This window comes from Chiloscyllium punctatum, chromosome 9 (genome assembly GCF_047496795.1).
Source record: "Chiloscyllium punctatum isolate Juve2018m chromosome 9, sChiPun1.3, whole genome shotgun sequence".
NCBI lineage: Eukaryota > Metazoa > Chordata > Chondrichthyes > Orectolobiformes > Hemiscylliidae > Chiloscyllium > Chiloscyllium punctatum.
The window spans coordinates 2,901,792-2,918,301 of NC_092747.1; the positions used below are offsets into that span (position 1 = coordinate 2,901,792).

Here is a 16,510-nt window from a genome sequence, read left to right on the forward strand (position 1 = left end):
TACAGGATATGGAAGCTGACTATTTAGTCCAACTTGTCCAGGCAGACAAAATTAAACTAGGTAACAGATACATGTGATTTGGGGTTACAAGCTTAGAGGCAACAATGGTTGTCATGGAACTTAAATAGATTTATGCATTCCTGTGATGTGAGCTTTGCTGTCTGGGCCAGCAATTTGCTTGTGAACTGCCTTCTCAAACCACTGAAGTCCATGTGCTGCAGGTTGCCCCACAGTGCACTTCAGAAAGGTGTTCAGTATTTTGACCCTGCATCAGTGAAAGAGCAGCAATATATTTCCAGGACGGTGAGTGGTTTGGAGCGGAATTTGCAAGTGGTTGTTGATCCCATATATCTGCTGCCCTTGTCCTTTTCAATGGAAATGGTCATGAGTTTCTGAGTTATGATGCTCCTTTAAAGACTTGTACTTTTCTGCTATTGAGTATAGCTTAATGTACTGCTCCAAGACCTCTTTGCTTCTGCTTTGCAATGATAGGCCGTGAATAGACAGATGCTCATGTATTTTGAGAACCCTTCCTTTTCAACTCTAACCCCACCCCAACACGCAGTCCCAGATTCTCTCTCAGCTCACACAAAGCCCATGACCTCAAAATAGATTCACACCAAGAAAAACGTAGGGGAAATGCTGCTCCAAGGTGAGGGACTAAAACATTTAAATTAAGAATTCCTTTTGCATCAGCCTTTATTATATAAAAGTCCTAATTATTCTAATCAATTGCCACAATTTCCAAAATGCTGACAATTGTGCAAAACTGTCATTCCTGAATAGTCAACCTTACATAACAGTTTCCCCATGTTCTATGTTTCTATGGACCATAACTAGATCAGCTATCAGATTCTAATGGTTATGAGGTGTGATCATGCTGGTCCTATGGTTCTTTCACCTAACTCCAGATATCTCAAAATACTTCACAACTTGCCAAGTACTTTGAAGCATTGTCACTGGATTTGTGTAGGATACCTTCGGAGGTTCAGAATTCAAGTACTTGACAGAGTTTCAGTTTAGAGTCGGTGTTCAAGTCTCTGAAGAGCACTTTGAAAGTATGATCTGGAAATACGCTACCACTGAGCTATATACCAAATAGATTCCAGCCCAACCTTCAGAAAGAGAAACAAAACGTTTTATAGGAAAGTTTAATGATGGTTCACCATTCATAATAGTTAAGAAACTGTACAAGGAATATACACCAAGAATCATGAGCTTATAGTTGAACAATAGTCAATCCACCCACCTAATTCTTTGGCAGTGAGTGCAGTAGCACCTGGGACATACATAATGCTCACAATCCACTGTCATTGAAACCAAACCATACCATCAGCAGCTCCTTCTCAAATGGAACCCACTCAACAATGTAGCACACATCAAGCTCACAAACCAACATGCAGCAATTCAAAAGCTGCTCAATGGCTACACAGCTGGTGCTGTGCCTTCCACAAAAGCTGTATGTCAAGTATTAGGACAAAATGATCTCCTAGCAATGACCTCGTTAGTTCTGTATTTAAATCCTGGTTGTGGCAAAGATTCACATGACATTGTATCTGTTAACAGATGAGATCTGGTGAACTGAAATGGTTCCTATAATTCCCTTCGATGTTGGGTTGCCAGTGATACCTACACCCAGTATTAAAAGCACACTAGCAAAGCCTCAGGCAACACTCCCGGGTTTAAGAGCCACACATCGTGCAATCTGCTCTGTTCTCCAGAGAACACACCATGGCTGCTTTGTTCTTCTCCATAACACTTGTAGCCACTGCTGCATTTTCCTGGAGATTTTCCTTATTCAAAGTGAACTGGATAGGATTGGCTGCAGGGCGGGTCCTTAAATAATACATGCCAGTCTTCAGTCCCTGTGAAATGAAGCAGAGGGACTGTCAATGTAGCAGATTGAGTCTTTCACCTCTTAATAAATTGCAATTGTTTTAGTCTTTACAGAGTTAACTGTCCAAAATATTTTAACACAGACAAACTTGATACAGGTATTAAAGAGATATTTTAGGACAGGTTACTAAAAGTTTCATTAAAGCTTTTCAGGTGTCTCAAATACTGCAGTCGAACGGTAAAGCATTTAGGGAAGAAATTCTAAAGTTTATTATAAAGACAGGATTCAACAGCTAACAGTGGAATGATTAAAATCACAACGTTCAAGATAGCAGAATTGTAGGCACAAACAGGATCTCAGGGGTTTGGATAAAAATGTTACTCCAGAGTACTATGCAACTAATTTTTCATTCATCTGCAATTCCCAGCACCCCAAGTTTGTTTCCTTTCTGATGACATTCACTCTTGCAGGGGAAGAGAACTTGCTAGACACACCAACAGACTCAGCAAGACACTGAACAAGTGACAAGTGGGAATAGGATATTGATCCCAGAGTTCAATCAAGCTTGCTCATATCCATTCTCCGATAGTTGGGAGTTTTTAAATTGCCAATTCTACTCAACGACTCATCAATTTTAACTTGTATCTACTGCATTCTAATACATAGAATGTATGTCACACAACCCACTGAAAGATTTGTCATCTCTCTGCACTTTGTACTTGCCATTTGGCATATGAAATCCATATCCATCATTATGATTTACCTGCTTCCAGCCGTAGAAATGCATGCTGGTCAGCTTGCCATAATTAGGCTCAGCAACGTGTATATTAAGCGATTGGCTCTGATCGATGTGTGCTCCACGGTCTGCTGCCATCTTAATCACAGTCTTTTGCGATATCTCCCAGACTGTCTTGTACAGTGACTTAAGGTCTTCAGGGATCCCCTCAATGCTCTGCCAAAAGAAACAGGTTCATAGCTCCTACAGACATCACACTCTGCCCCAGCGCCCACCCCCAACCAATTAATGTCTCTGCTTTCACTTTCCTCTTCATTATTCCTTTCAGCATAGTACCAAATGCTCATAACACATACAACGGCAGAATTTTGCCACAACAAATCAGAAATTCATCTCCATTTTGTTATTCTCTTGGCTAAAGCCTTTGCTGAATACATTCATGGCAAGAATGTAATGGATGGAATCCAATACTTTGGAGAAGTAATGATGGCGTAGAACAAGCCTATTATCTGGAGGCAGGCCATATAGAGGCACAGCAAGAAGTCACTTCACAAGGATATTGGATATCTTGAGCTCTTTCAAAATGGTTGGAAGCCAACTAAAAACATCAAAGCAGATTGATATGGGTTGTTAGGTAAGACCATTAGGGATTATAAAACCAGAGGGTAAGGATAGAGCTAATAAAAAGATCAACCGTGATTGATTAGAATGACAGAACAAAGTCAATTGCTGTTGTGTTGTAATCTTGAATTGTGATGGGCTGTGTAACGCTAGCAGAAGTATTTAGTTGTTGCACTAAGTGTGGGAACATTAGAAACAATTTAAGGGAATGTGTTAATGGGAAATGGATTTCCTTCAAGACTTGCATTTATATATTGGAAGTCTCAAAACCCTTCACAGCCAATAAAGGACTCTCAGTGTAGTCACTGTTGTGATGTAGGAAACACGGCATGCAGTATATATACTATTGGTGAGGTTTTGCAGTGATGTGATAATGACTAGACAACCTGTTTTAGTAATATTGATCAAGGAATAAATACTGGCCAGGACACAGCAAGATTTTCCTGCTCTTTTCTGAAACAATGCCATGTGTCGTTTTATCAGTGTTGGCTTTCTCACCCAAAAGACAGCAGCTCTCTCATTACTGTAGGCACCAGACTTTGACTTTTTAAAATTATGCTGAGGTCTGAGGGGATCTGGAATCCTAAATGCTGTGATTCTAGCAGCGCAAGTGAGATATGGCTGACACAGAAAACATGCCTCCTCACTGGTCTTCACTGGATTACTCCTTACTCAGATTTTGTCCTCTGGTCCTAAATATATTGGTCTGAGCATTGAGTATAGGAGTTGGGATGTCATGTGTCTGTATAGGACATTGGTTAGGCCACTTTTAGAATATTGTGTGTAACTCTGGTCTTGCTCCAACAGAAAAGATTTACAAGGATATTGCCAGGGTTGGAGGGTTTGAGCTATAGAGAGGCGGAATAGGCCGGGGCTGTTTTCCCTGGAGCATTGGAGACCGAGGGGTGACCTCAGAGGTTTATAAAATCATAAGGGAAACAATAGCTGTTTTGTTTCCCTCCTTCTTTGAAAAAACGTTATAGTGACAGTTTTTCAAATTCTCTGGGACTTTTCCAGCATCTCAGGGTATTAGGAAGACTATTACCATGGCATCCACTATTTTTTAAAATTCTAGGATGTATCCCATTAGGTCCAAGGGACTTATCAGCTTTTAGCCCCATTAGGAAAAAAGTGCTTGCAAAACTAATGACAGTTATTGCATTCATTTCCTGCACCCCCTCCTTTTACCTTCTTGATTACTTTTGGAATCAACTTTCATATTTCTAGAAAGAGGAAGCAAGGCACTAAGACCAGATGAGATGGATACAGGACCAATGAGAATTAAACTGAAGCTAATAACAGAATCTCTCTGAAGTGAACAAGATGAGTCACAAGAAGCATTTTTTTTAAACCTGGATAGATCCATTCTGAGAAATGATCCGGTTCTTCATGTCTTCACTCCACAGTCCACGTTCAGTCAGGTCTTTCAGTAAATGTGGGTTAACAATCTGTGGGGATAATATATAAAGATGCTGAACTTGCCAAGTCTCATTGTTTTAAATATTACACTGCCTATATTACTTGGTACTTTAAGCCTGTTTATATGAAGGCAACTGACCTGGAACTCTCCAGACAATACTCTGCGTGTGTAGATGTTGCTGGTGTATGGTTCAATTGACTCGTTGTTACCTAGGATCTGTGCTGTTGATGCAGTAGGCATCGGAGCAATCAGGAGGCTGTTCCTAACACCATATCTAAGTGAAGTGAAAAGTGCAAAGAACAAGAAGCCTCATTATGAATGCTCAGGAAAAGACTAAAGTTTAACAAAGCATCAATCCAAGAAAAGACAAACTTTCAATTAGAGTTTGACACATTCTACATCATAGATTCAGCCTGTTGCAGTTGCACCCGCTCTTTGAAAACTGAAGTATACTAATTCCTCATTATTCACAGGGGATAGGGGTCAAAACTTCCAGCAGATTATAAAATGCAGATACCTCTCAAATGTAACATTCCTATCTACTGCAAGGGACAGAACAATCAGACCAGATGAGTCAATGGGAAAATAAAAGACAAGGTCTGGTAGCAAACCAGTAGATCAAAGAATGAGTGAAGGTATGTGGATATGCTTTCTTCAGATTCAAATTATTTATGGGATGTGGCTGTTACTGGGTATGCCTGAATTTAATCATACACCCCTGAACTGCCAGGGAGAAGATGCTGAGGAGTTCACTGCATCATGAACCAATGCAGCTCATCTGATGTAGAGACATTTTCTATGCTGTCCAGGAGGGAGGTCCCGGATTATGACCCAGTGACATGAAAAAATAGCATTATATTTCCAAGTCAGATGGTCAGAGGTTTGGAAGGGAGTGTGCAGGAGGTGGTGCTCCCATGTATCTGCTACCCTTGTTCTTCTACATGGACATGGCAGTGGGTTTTAGAAGGTGCTGGTAAATGTTTGCAGTGCATTTTATAGGTGGTACACACTGCTACTACTAAATTTTGGTGGTGGAGTAACAATGTTTATGGAGGTGGTGCTAATCAAGTGGGCTGCTTTGACCTGGATAGTTTTGAGCTTCATGTCTGTTATTGGAGCTGCACCTATCCAGGCAAGTGGGGATTATTCCTCATACTCATAACTTGTCCTTTGTCAATGTTAAGCAGGTTTTGAGAGTCAGATGGTCAGTTACTGGCAGAATTCCTAACCTGACCTTTTCCTCATAGCCACATGTACATATGGACAGTTCAGCTGAGATTCTGGTCAACTGTAACCCCCAGGATGTTAACATGACATTCAACAATGGTAATGCCATTAAACATCATGGGGAGATGATTAAATGCCCTCCTCTTGTTGGATATAGTCAAAAGGCCAAGTATCAAGCAAATATTACTTGCTACTGTCAGCCCAAGCCTGGATATTGCCCAAATCTTGCTGCATTTGGACAGACTGCTTCAGATTGAGGAGTCACAAATGGAACTGAACATTGTGCAACTATCAGTAAACATCCCCACTTCTGATCCAATGACAGAAGAAAGATCATTGATGAAACTGGCAATTAACAGATGGGCAATAAATGCTACCTAGCCAGTGTCATCCTCACCCCTAGAATGAATAAAGAAAACAGCTGAAAATAGCTGGGCCAAGGGTACCTCAAATTCCTAAGAGATGTCCAAGGGCGAAAAGGATTGACCTTCAAAAACCACAACTATCTTTCTTCATACCAGGTAAGACTCCATCCAGAGAGCTTTCCTCCCCTGCTTCGCATTGATTCTAGTTTTGCTAGGGCTTCCAGCTACCAAATGCAGTCAAATACCACCTTGATGTCAAAGACTGTCACACTTTAACCTCACCTCTGGAACTCAACTCTTCTGTCCATGATTGAACCAAGATTAATAACATCAGGAGCTGAGTGGTCCTGCAAAACCCAGACAGAGTATCAGTTTACTTTATGGTGCAACTGCTATTTGATGGCACTTGACCCCTTCCATCATTTTGATGATGACGAAGTCAGCAGGCCTTCATGGTTCATGTGCAGCAGCAACAGTTGGATGTGGAAGTGAATGCCATCAGTATGCCATGTGCAGAAATCAAGAGGAGCTGCAAGCTCACGCAGCTTAGAGAAAACATCGGTCATAACATATTCAAAATGAAGGAAGGATTTAGGAGGTTAAATATAAGACTACTAAAGATACTAATCCTCCAGCTTAGGGTCAGGTGTACTGAAGAGGAAGGGAAATATCACAATTGAACAATGAACTGCATCGTAGGTGCCACTAATGACTTTGATAAGCCCAATAAAATCCTCTTATACACTTAGCTTCATGCCCTACTATCAAGAATACATTAGACAATTTTCCAGCCTGAACAACTCAGTCTCTTAACTTTTAAAATTTAATCCAAGGAAAATTGAACAGAAATTTACAAATCCACCCCCCCCCCCCCTAAAAATATAAATCTCCAAAATCCTCTGCCTTTCAAAATTATTTGTGGAAATTTACTTTGCAATCTTCTCCTTTAGCCCCTTCCAGTCCCAAAGGTCAGTGGGAGTAACATTCCACATGTCATACTGAAGGATCTGAAAGCAGAACAGTAAAATGTGATACATCTATGCGTTATGTCCTCATTAGTACAGAACAATGCAATGCAACACACAACCATGGAAATCAATACCATACATACACTGTACCTAATCAAATCCCCCAGCCCCCCAACAAAGTGTTAAGAGTACACACTGCTCAGTATCACGTGGGGCAATGCAGTGGCAGGTGAAGCAATATAGAGGGAGCCATACTATCTAAATTGTGCTGCACTGATACACACAGCAGTAATTGTTCCAAGCAGTCAGTCCTCCAGCAGTTAATCCAACTTGGGAGTACATATCGGCAAAAATATCAACCACACAGTGCATCAGTTAATCAGACCTCACACAGAAAGAATCATTGGATAGTTATCTATAGCAAGCATTTCCTGTTAGCTTACATTAGCTAATTGGGTACAGTTGCACAGTGGTTATTTCACTCAATTTGCAATCCAGAGGCCTGAAATAATGATTTGGAAAACAAATTCTGATCCTACTGAAGTCTTAAAATTTGCAAATACAAAAAAAAACACAAGTAGGGAAAGTGACCAGAAAGCCGTCCAATTAAACACAGCCAGTTCATAAACATCCTACCTATAGTTTATAGAACAGGTAATGCAGAGGTTATAAAAAGGGAGAAACAGCATAATCACGACAGGAAAAAGTACTGAGCAAACTATTCGGATTGGAGGTAGACAAATCAGGCCTGACAGCTTACATCCTAGGGTCTTAAAGGAAGTGACAGCAGAGATAGTGGATCCGTTGGTTATAACATTCCCACATCCAGGGAATTTTGGAAAAATTCCACTGGATTGGAAAAATTCTAATAAAACTCACTCATTGAAAAAGGGAGACAGAGGTAGGAAACCACAGACCAGTTAGTTTTATATCTGCTGTCAGAAGAAATTAATGGCATGAAATTCAGAACGTCAAAATACACCCATCAGGGTAAGCATGCTTTTATGAAGGGTAAATATACTTGACAAATTTGCTAAAGTTCTCTTAAGATGTAGCTTGGGGTGGCAGAATGGCTCAGTGGTTAGCACTGCTGCCTCATAACCACAGGGATGAAGGTTAAATCCCACCTTGGGCAACGTGTGGAGTTTGCACATTCTCCACCTCAGCATGAGTTTCCTCTGGGTACTCCGGTCTCCTCACACAGTCCAAAGATGTGCAGGTTAGATGGATTGGCCATGGGAAATTGCCCAGTGTAGGTTAGGTGGATCAACCATTGCGAATGCAGGGTTACGAAGATTGGGGTGGGGGCTGGGAAAGAGAGAGAGAAAAGTGTCTGAGTGGGGTGCTGTTTGACAGGTTGGTGTGGATTTTAGGTCCCAAATGGCCTGCTTCCACACTATCTTTGACTCTACAATGTGCCAATTATCATGGACCATATGGATCCTGTAGAAACAGCATATGTGGATTTCTAGAAACATTTGATAAGGTACTGCATAAAAGATTAATACACAAGGTAAGATCATATGGGTTTAGGGGCAATATTCACTTGAAAAGATGATTGGCCAACCAATAAAAAGCAAAGTTGGGATAGAACTGTCTTTTTCTAGCTAGCAAAACAATGAGTGGGGTGCCATAGGGTTCAGTTCGCAGGCCCCAACTACTTATAATCTATATCAATGACTTGGATACAAGGATAGAAAGTACTACAGCCAAATTTGCAGACAACCCTAAAATGTGTGGGAAAGTAAGTTGCAAAGAACTAAGAAATTTACAAATAGATATGGACAGGTTGGGTGAAGGTGTCAAAGTTTAGCAGAAGTTTAATGAGGATAAGTGAGAGGTTATTTATTTTGGTCAGAGGAATAGAAAGGAAACTTATTTAAATGGAGAGAAACTTCAGAATGCTTAAGTATAGAGTGATCTGGGAGTCCTATGCACAAATCATACAGAAAACTAGTTTGCAGGTACAGCTGATAATAAGACAGGCAAATGAAATTTTGGCATTTATTGCAAAAATGAAGACAGTATAAAAGTAGGGAAGTGATGCTACAACTGTACAAGGTACAAGGTGCATCTGGAGTATTACATACAATTTTAGTCACCTTGAGGAAGGATGAAGTTGAATTACAGGAAGTTCAGAGGAGGTTCACTATATTGATTGCAGATATGGGGTTCTTCTTATGAAGGGAGATTGAGTAGTTTAGATCTCTATTCTCTGGAGTTTACTACAATGAAGGGAAATTTAATCGAGGTCTAACATGCTAAGGAGATTGACGGATATAAGAATGTTCCCCTGTATGAGAACCTAGAATGAGAGGTCAGTTTTAGAATAAGGTGTGGCAGATTTAAAACAGATTAAAACAAATTACTTCTCTCAGGCATCATGAATTTTTGGATTTCACTACCCCAGAATGTAGTGGATGCTAGGACACAGTAAATTTAACGTGGAGATAGATCTTAAATTCTTGATGAGTTGAAGGGACATTGAGATTGGGAGGAAAGTAGACTTGAGACAGAGATGAGATCGGCCATGATCTTTCAAATGCTAGAACAGGCTCAAAGGGCTGAATTGATTATTCCAGCTCTTCATTCTTATAAAAAATGAACTTGCGGCTCTTATTTGATTGGGTTGGACTCATAGGTAAGCCCAATGTCAATGTTACAAATTCTCAAATTCCTCAACAGGCACCTTTAGAAAGGCATTCAATTATTAGGCAGCTAGCCACTGCCATCTCAGGGTAACTAGGGATAAGCAACAAACTGAAAGTGATTCCTGTAATGCCCAAACCAAACACAAATGAATAAAACCCAAGGTGTAAGGAACCAGTGGTTATGAGAATAGAGTAAAGGTAAATAGCAGGGAAACTGAAAAGCACAGACCGTAGAATGTGGAGCCTCAACAAAGATTATAGGTGTAGAACTTTGGTCAGTGCAGACTTGAAAGACCAAAGCGTCTCTTCTGTATTACATGATTCTTTGATAGACCAGGAACGCTTTGTGCTCAGCTTCAATACAACCACTTACCCCCTTGCTGACAGGACAGCCCTGATAACTCTCATAAGGGCCCAGTTCTTTGGCCAGGTCACAACTTGCATCCAGTGCTGCATAGTAAATAGTCTCAAAGATCTGAATGTTGAGTTTCTGAGCTTCTTCACTTTCAAAGGGGTAACGCATCAGGATGAAGGCATCTGCAAGCCCCTGAACTCCAATTCCTATTGGCCGATGCTTTTTATTAGAATATTCCGCCTAAAACAAAGTGGAAATGGTCAACAGGTTAAACACTCATCTCAAGCCATGTTATTTCTACATCAGAACTGCTCCAGACCCCAGCAGCAGTCTCAATGCTCACAAGTACAAATACTCCTGTGCTAATATCCAAGACCTAATCAATCGCTTTATTTAAGTAAGAGGAAAATGCATGCAACCCAAATACAAATCCCCTTTCATAGATCAACCTCTGAAACAATAGAAAATTTACAGATTTCAGAGGTGTCATACCTGTGCTGTCTATATAACTAGCCACTCCCAGCTTTTGATTCCTAGCCCCTTGAAGTCACAGTACTTCAGGAGCACATCTAACGTGATAAGTATCTGCTTCCATTACCCTTTCAGACACAGACAACCCCCCCACAATCCACTAAAATGTTTTGCTCCATTATTTAACCACTGAAACACCTCACTTATCTTGGCCCTCACCCCCAGTGCTTACCTCTGGAACTGGATAGTAGTTCACTTCAATGATTTTGTTCAGGTTTCGAACTACTACACGTGTTACCTCTGCTAGTTTGTTGAAGTCATAAGTACGATCCGCAGTGACATACATATTTAATGCCAGAGAAGCCAAGTTACAAACCGCAACCTGCCAACAAAAAAAAATACACCAAATGTTCAAAGTTTGAGAGAAGATTTGTAACTTGGGTGCTCGTTGTGGTTCTGTTCGCCGAGCTGGGAATTTGTGTTGCAGACGTTTCGTCCCCTGTCTAGGTGACATCCTCAATGCTTGGGAGCCTTCTGTGAAGCGCTTCTGTCATGTTTCCTCCGGCATTTAGACCACTATAAATGCTGGAGGAAAGATCACAGAAGGCTCCCAAGCACTGAGGATGTCACCTAGGGGACGAAATGTCTGCAACACAAATTCCCAGCTCGGCGAACAGAACCACAAGTACACCAAATAAATGGTGAGGGCCTCAAAGTATCACAAAGCATAGAAACACATAACCTTCTCAGCAATAATGAGCAAGACACTAGCAATTGTGTTTCAGATACACAAACCAGAAGTCCAATACAAGGCTTCAACTTTTGCAGCTTTGGGTGAGACCAGAACCCATTAATCAGGTTTTCACCAATCATTAACCATAAATTAACAGAAGTACTCTGGAGCAGACAATTAGCAAAACATGACTTCTTGTTATGGAGTTATGTCATAGGCAACAAAATATCTGCAAAAATATGACCTCTCGCAATTCTGAGGAAGGGTCATTGGACCAGAAACTTTCATTCTGATTTCTCTCCACAGATGCTGCCGGACCTGCTGAGTTTTTCCAGCAATTTCTGTTTTTGATACCATACTACAGTTTGTTTTTGGTTGTTCATGAGATATAGGTATCACTAGCTAGGCCAGCATTTATAGTCCATCTCTAATTATCCTCAAAAGTAGCAGTGAGCTGCCTTTTGAACTTCTGCATGCCCCTGTGGTCCAGGTGAATCCATAGTGTTCAGGAATAATTTCTAGGATTGTGACTCAGCAACAGTGAGATATATTTCCAAGTCAGTTGGTGTGGGGGGCCTGGAGAGAAACTTGCAAGTGGTATGTATTTCATCAGCTATCCTAATAGCTTACTAAGTGCTGGAAATTGCATGTTTAAAGGTGCTGTTGAAGCAGGCTTGGCAAATTGCTGCAGTGCATCTTGTAGATGGAACACACTTGCTACAGAGCATCGGTGGTGGAGAGTGTGGATGTGGTGCCAATCAAGTGGCTGTTTTACCTGGCTGGCGCCATTCCATCACTCTTGACTTGTGCCTTGCAAATGGTGGATAGGCAGTGGGGCAATCAGGAAGTGAGTTACTCACTGCCACAGCACAGTGGTTAGCACTGCTGCCTCAATTCCAGGGACCTGGATTCAATTCCAGTCTTGGGCAACAACATGTGGAGTTTGCACATTCTTCTTGTGTGTGGGGGTTTCCTTGGGGTGCCTTGGTTTTAGAAGGGGTTAGCCATGCAGGGATACTGGAATGGGAGAGAATGACCTTTGGAGGGTCAATGCACACAATGAGCTGAATGGCCTCCTTCTGCACTGTAGGATTCTATGATTCTAATTTCTGACCTGACATGCTCTTGTAGCCACAGTATTTCTGACTAGTCCACTTTAGTTTATGATTAATGATAAACTCACATGGTGTTGACAGTAGGCAATTCAGCAAAAGTGATGCTTTGAACATTAGGATACATTAGTTAGATTCTCTCTTGTTGGTAGGTGTTTGGCACAAGTGTTACTTGAATGTTAATTGATCCCATGATTATCAGTGTGGACCAGCAAGCAACACTATAGCCCCCTAATCTTGTTTACATGGGAAGAGTGTCACTCCAGGGACTTCAATTCATAATCCAGGCTGACACTTTAGCCTCAGTAGTGAGCAAATGCAGTTTTACTTATACAATATTAAGGAGACATTGCCCACCTCAAAAAGCAAAAGATCCCACAGTTTAGATCTCAGAGCAGGGGAGTTCAACTGCAGATTAATATACAACCTTCAAGTAACACGGAATAAAAATTACCTGGTCATTATTTTAATACTGTTTGAGAGATCTTGCTGTGCATAAATTAACTGCTATATTCTGCCAAACAGCAGAAGAATGCTGGTAATAAACATTCTAAATCTTCAATGTATCAATTAACAGAAATGCTAATTAAAGACACAATCTTGCAGTGATGGCTTTTTACAAACTGTTCTCTGTAGCAGCTTGGTATTTCAAAAATCAACAAGACAATATCTTTTTGTGCATTTACTCACTTCATTATTACTGGTATATTCCACAATCTCAGTGCAGAGATTGCTACATTTGATGGTACCCAGATTCTGCTGGTTGCTCTTCCTGTTGCAGGCATCTTTATACAGCATATAGGGAGTTCCTGTCTCAGTCTGAGACTCAATGATTGCATACCACAACTGTTGTGCCTTCACCACCTTGCGCGCACGTCCTTCTTTCTCATATCTGCCAGAAGAGAAAGCTAGATAGTAATAATGCTTGTGGGCTACAATTTGAAGGATTGCACAGGGTGGAACAGAAGAAACAGGAAACAGATATTCTGGGAACCCAACATCAAACGATGGAAAGATGGTGCGATTTCAACTAATTTTTAAAAACCCAATCGTTTCTTTTAAAATCTGGAATTAAAAATCGAATGAGCAAAAAAAATTGCCAATTGCCATAAAAATCCATCTGGTTCACTAACTTCTTTCAGAGAATGAAATTGCTGTTATTACCTTGTCTGGCCTACATGTGGCCGCAGACCCATAATAATAGGATTGACTCAAATGCCCACTGGGAAACTAGGGATGGCCATTAAATGCTAATCCAACCAGTGATGCCCACATCCCACAAACAAATTTTTAAAATAGGACAGTCAATTTTAGAGCTTTGTCTGGAAGCTTGGGGCCACGGTGTGGAGATGTCCAAAAGTCTATTTGTTTACATTCATTCTTGCTTAGTAAACTCTTTAGTCTTCATTAGAATTCCAGAAGTATTGGCCAGTGCCACAGTTTAAAAACATTAGAGCCTATTAAAAAAATCCAAGTTTCACTCTGGCATTGGGTTTGTTCAACATTAACATCAACTGGATTATAATGTTATAACGTGCATAATAGTGAAATGAGTGCAAGTCAGCACACTCCTCACATCTCAGCCATATTACAAGGTTTCAGATAGCTGCATTCTAAACTCAGGTAGTCCCATCTTTCCTGCTTGAAATATCTCCTTACCTCTCGTACAGAGTCTCAAACTCTTCTCCCCAAGTTTCATCGAGGCGCGGACAATCATGGGGACACATCAAAGACCAATCCTACAAGAATCAGAGTGGTGAGTGTGAAGTGAAAATCAACTATGAAAGGAGCCCATTCACTTCAACACAGACAGAAGCTTTTCCAATCTAACTACGGTTTCGTCTGGTCATGTCATCTTTCACATGGCATTTAAAGTCCTTTCAGTGGATCTTGAAGGTCACAAGCCACTATTCAAGAAACTGAGGTGGTGCCTTATTGCCTAATATTGTTCTCTCAATTAAAATCACCAAAATCAATTATCAGCTCACTCCCACTTTGCGGTGAGGGAGCATGCTGTGTAAATAGTTGTCAGTTTTCAAAACTAGTTCAGAGCACATAAACCCCTGTGGTACATCCAGAGGTTAAAGTCATCCAGGAATATGTTTTCCTTAACAGACATTCAAGAAGTTGTCTTATCCCCTGCCTCTATACTCCCTACTTTTGCCCCTCTCCATCAACTTATTACTACCTTTTTACCTGGTTGTTCTCTACACGTCTCATAAAGAGATCTGGAATCCAAAGTGCATAAAATAGATCACGAGCTCGCTGCTCCTCCTTCCCAGTGTTCTTCTTCAGATCCAAGAAGTCAAAAACATCCATGTGCCAGGGTTCCAGGTAAATGGCAAAAGCCCCTGGTCTCTGCACAAGACAAGAAAGCCAATCAAACTCAGGTCAGTTGTCACTGAAAGTATTGAAGCTACACTATACACGATTATTCAAACATTCTATAAATAAATTTCTAGACAAAAAGTGGGCTTGAGATATGATTTAATCTGAAGCGCCAAGAATGGCCAACCATATGAATTCATTAAGGGTGTCAACAAGTTCTGGATTGAACTTGGTATCTTGTGGCTGTAGATTCTGATAAGTGAGTGACAACACCTTCTACTTACTGCTGGTCAGATAAATATGCTGGTCTGAAGACAACTGATGCTTTATTCCATTCTGGGGTCAATAGTCTTCAGAAGGTTCTCCACAGAGCATTGGAGGCCAAATCATGATATTCTCCAAGTTCAAATATAATTTTGATTGAAAAAGTAGACTAGGGAACAGGCAGTGCAGTTTAAGAACATCAGGCCAGCCATGATCAAAGTGCTAAATGGCTTACTACTGCTCCTTTCTCTTGTGTTATGTCCATTACCTCTAAATCTTACACCGGAATTAGCTTTCAGTCCCTTGAAACTGCAGTCCAACTTCATTTCCCTGCCCTTCGCCCATAACATCAAAAAGTCTATCAACTATTTGAAAATCTCAACTGACATCCAGCATCCAAACTTTTGAAAGTTTTCTAGATTTCCACTAATATTCAAGAGAAAAATTACCTCCTATCTCACTCCTGAATTGTCTCATTTTAAATACGAAGAGTCTGGAAATGAACCTTCCAGATTAGTGAGCAAACCTACATGTGGTAAATGTGAACTATATGGACTTCAGCAAGGCATTTGACAAGTTCCCCATGGGAGACTGATTAACAAGGTTAGACCTCACGGAATACAGGGAGAACTTGCCATTTGGATACAGAACAAGCTCAAAAGTAGAAGGCAGAGGGTGCTGATGGAGGATTGTTTTTCAGACTGGAGGCCTGTGACCAATGGGGTGCCACAAGGATCGGTGCTGGGTCCTCTACTTTGTGTCATTTACATAAATGATTTGGATGCGAGAAAAACAGGTACAGTTAGCAAGTTTGCAGATGACAACAAAATTGTAGGTGTAGTGGACAGCAAAGAAGGTTACCTCAGATTACAACAGGATTTTGATCAGATGGGCCAAGGGGCTGAGAAGTGGCAGATGGAGTTTAATTCAGATAAATGAGAGGTGCTGAATTTTGAGAAAGCAAATCTTAGCAGGACATATACACTTAATGGTAAGGCCCTAGGGAGTGTTGCTGAACAAAGAGACCTTGGAGTGCAGGTTCATAGCTCCTTGAAAGTGGAGTCGCAGGTAGATAGGATAGTGAAGACAGCATTTGGCATGCTTTCCTTTATTCGTCAGAGTATAGAGTACAGGATTGGGAGGTCATGTTGCGGCTGTACAGGACATTGGTTAGGCCACTGTTAGAATACTGCGTGCAATTCTGGTCTCCTTCCTATCGGAAAGATGTTATGAAACTTGAAAGGGTTCAGAAAAGAGTTACAAGGATGTTGCAAGGGTTGGAGCTATAGGGGGAGGCTGAACAGACTGGGGCTGTTTTCCCTGGAGCGTCGGAAGCTGAGGGGTGACCTTATGGAAGTTTACAAAATTATGAGGAGCATGTATAGGGTAAATAGACAAAGTCTTTTCCCTGGGGTCGGGGAG

At 41.0% G+C, this 16,510-nt stretch overlaps 1 protein-coding gene across 1 annotated transcript in view; it reads right to left on the reverse strand.

Moving 5' to 3' along the window:
• Window positions 1–1,137: 1,137 nt before the first annotated feature.
• Window positions 1,138–16,510, reverse strand: part of rrm1 (ribonucleotide reductase M1 polypeptide) — a 39,285-nt gene continuing 23,912 nt past the window's right edge. The window contains exons 10-19 of the mRNA XM_072576697.1: window positions 14,693–14,854; window positions 14,156–14,235; window positions 13,187–13,388; window positions 10,884–11,033; window positions 10,199–10,420; window positions 7,137–7,213; window positions 4,753–4,888; window positions 4,547–4,642; window positions 2,601–2,789; window positions 1,138–1,865 (exon numbers count right to left, since the gene is read on the reverse strand). Of these exons, the coding sequence (XP_072432798.1) occupies window positions 1,683–1,865; window positions 2,601–2,789; window positions 4,547–4,642; window positions 4,753–4,888; window positions 7,137–7,213; window positions 10,199–10,420; window positions 10,884–11,033; window positions 13,187–13,388; window positions 14,156–14,235; window positions 14,693–14,854 (1,497 nt within the window). The 3' untranslated portion in view covers window positions 1,138–1,682. The remainder of the gene's footprint in view (window positions 1,866–2,600; window positions 2,790–4,546; window positions 4,643–4,752; window positions 4,889–7,136; window positions 7,214–10,198; window positions 10,421–10,883; window positions 11,034–13,186; window positions 13,389–14,155; window positions 14,236–14,692; window positions 14,855–16,510) is intronic.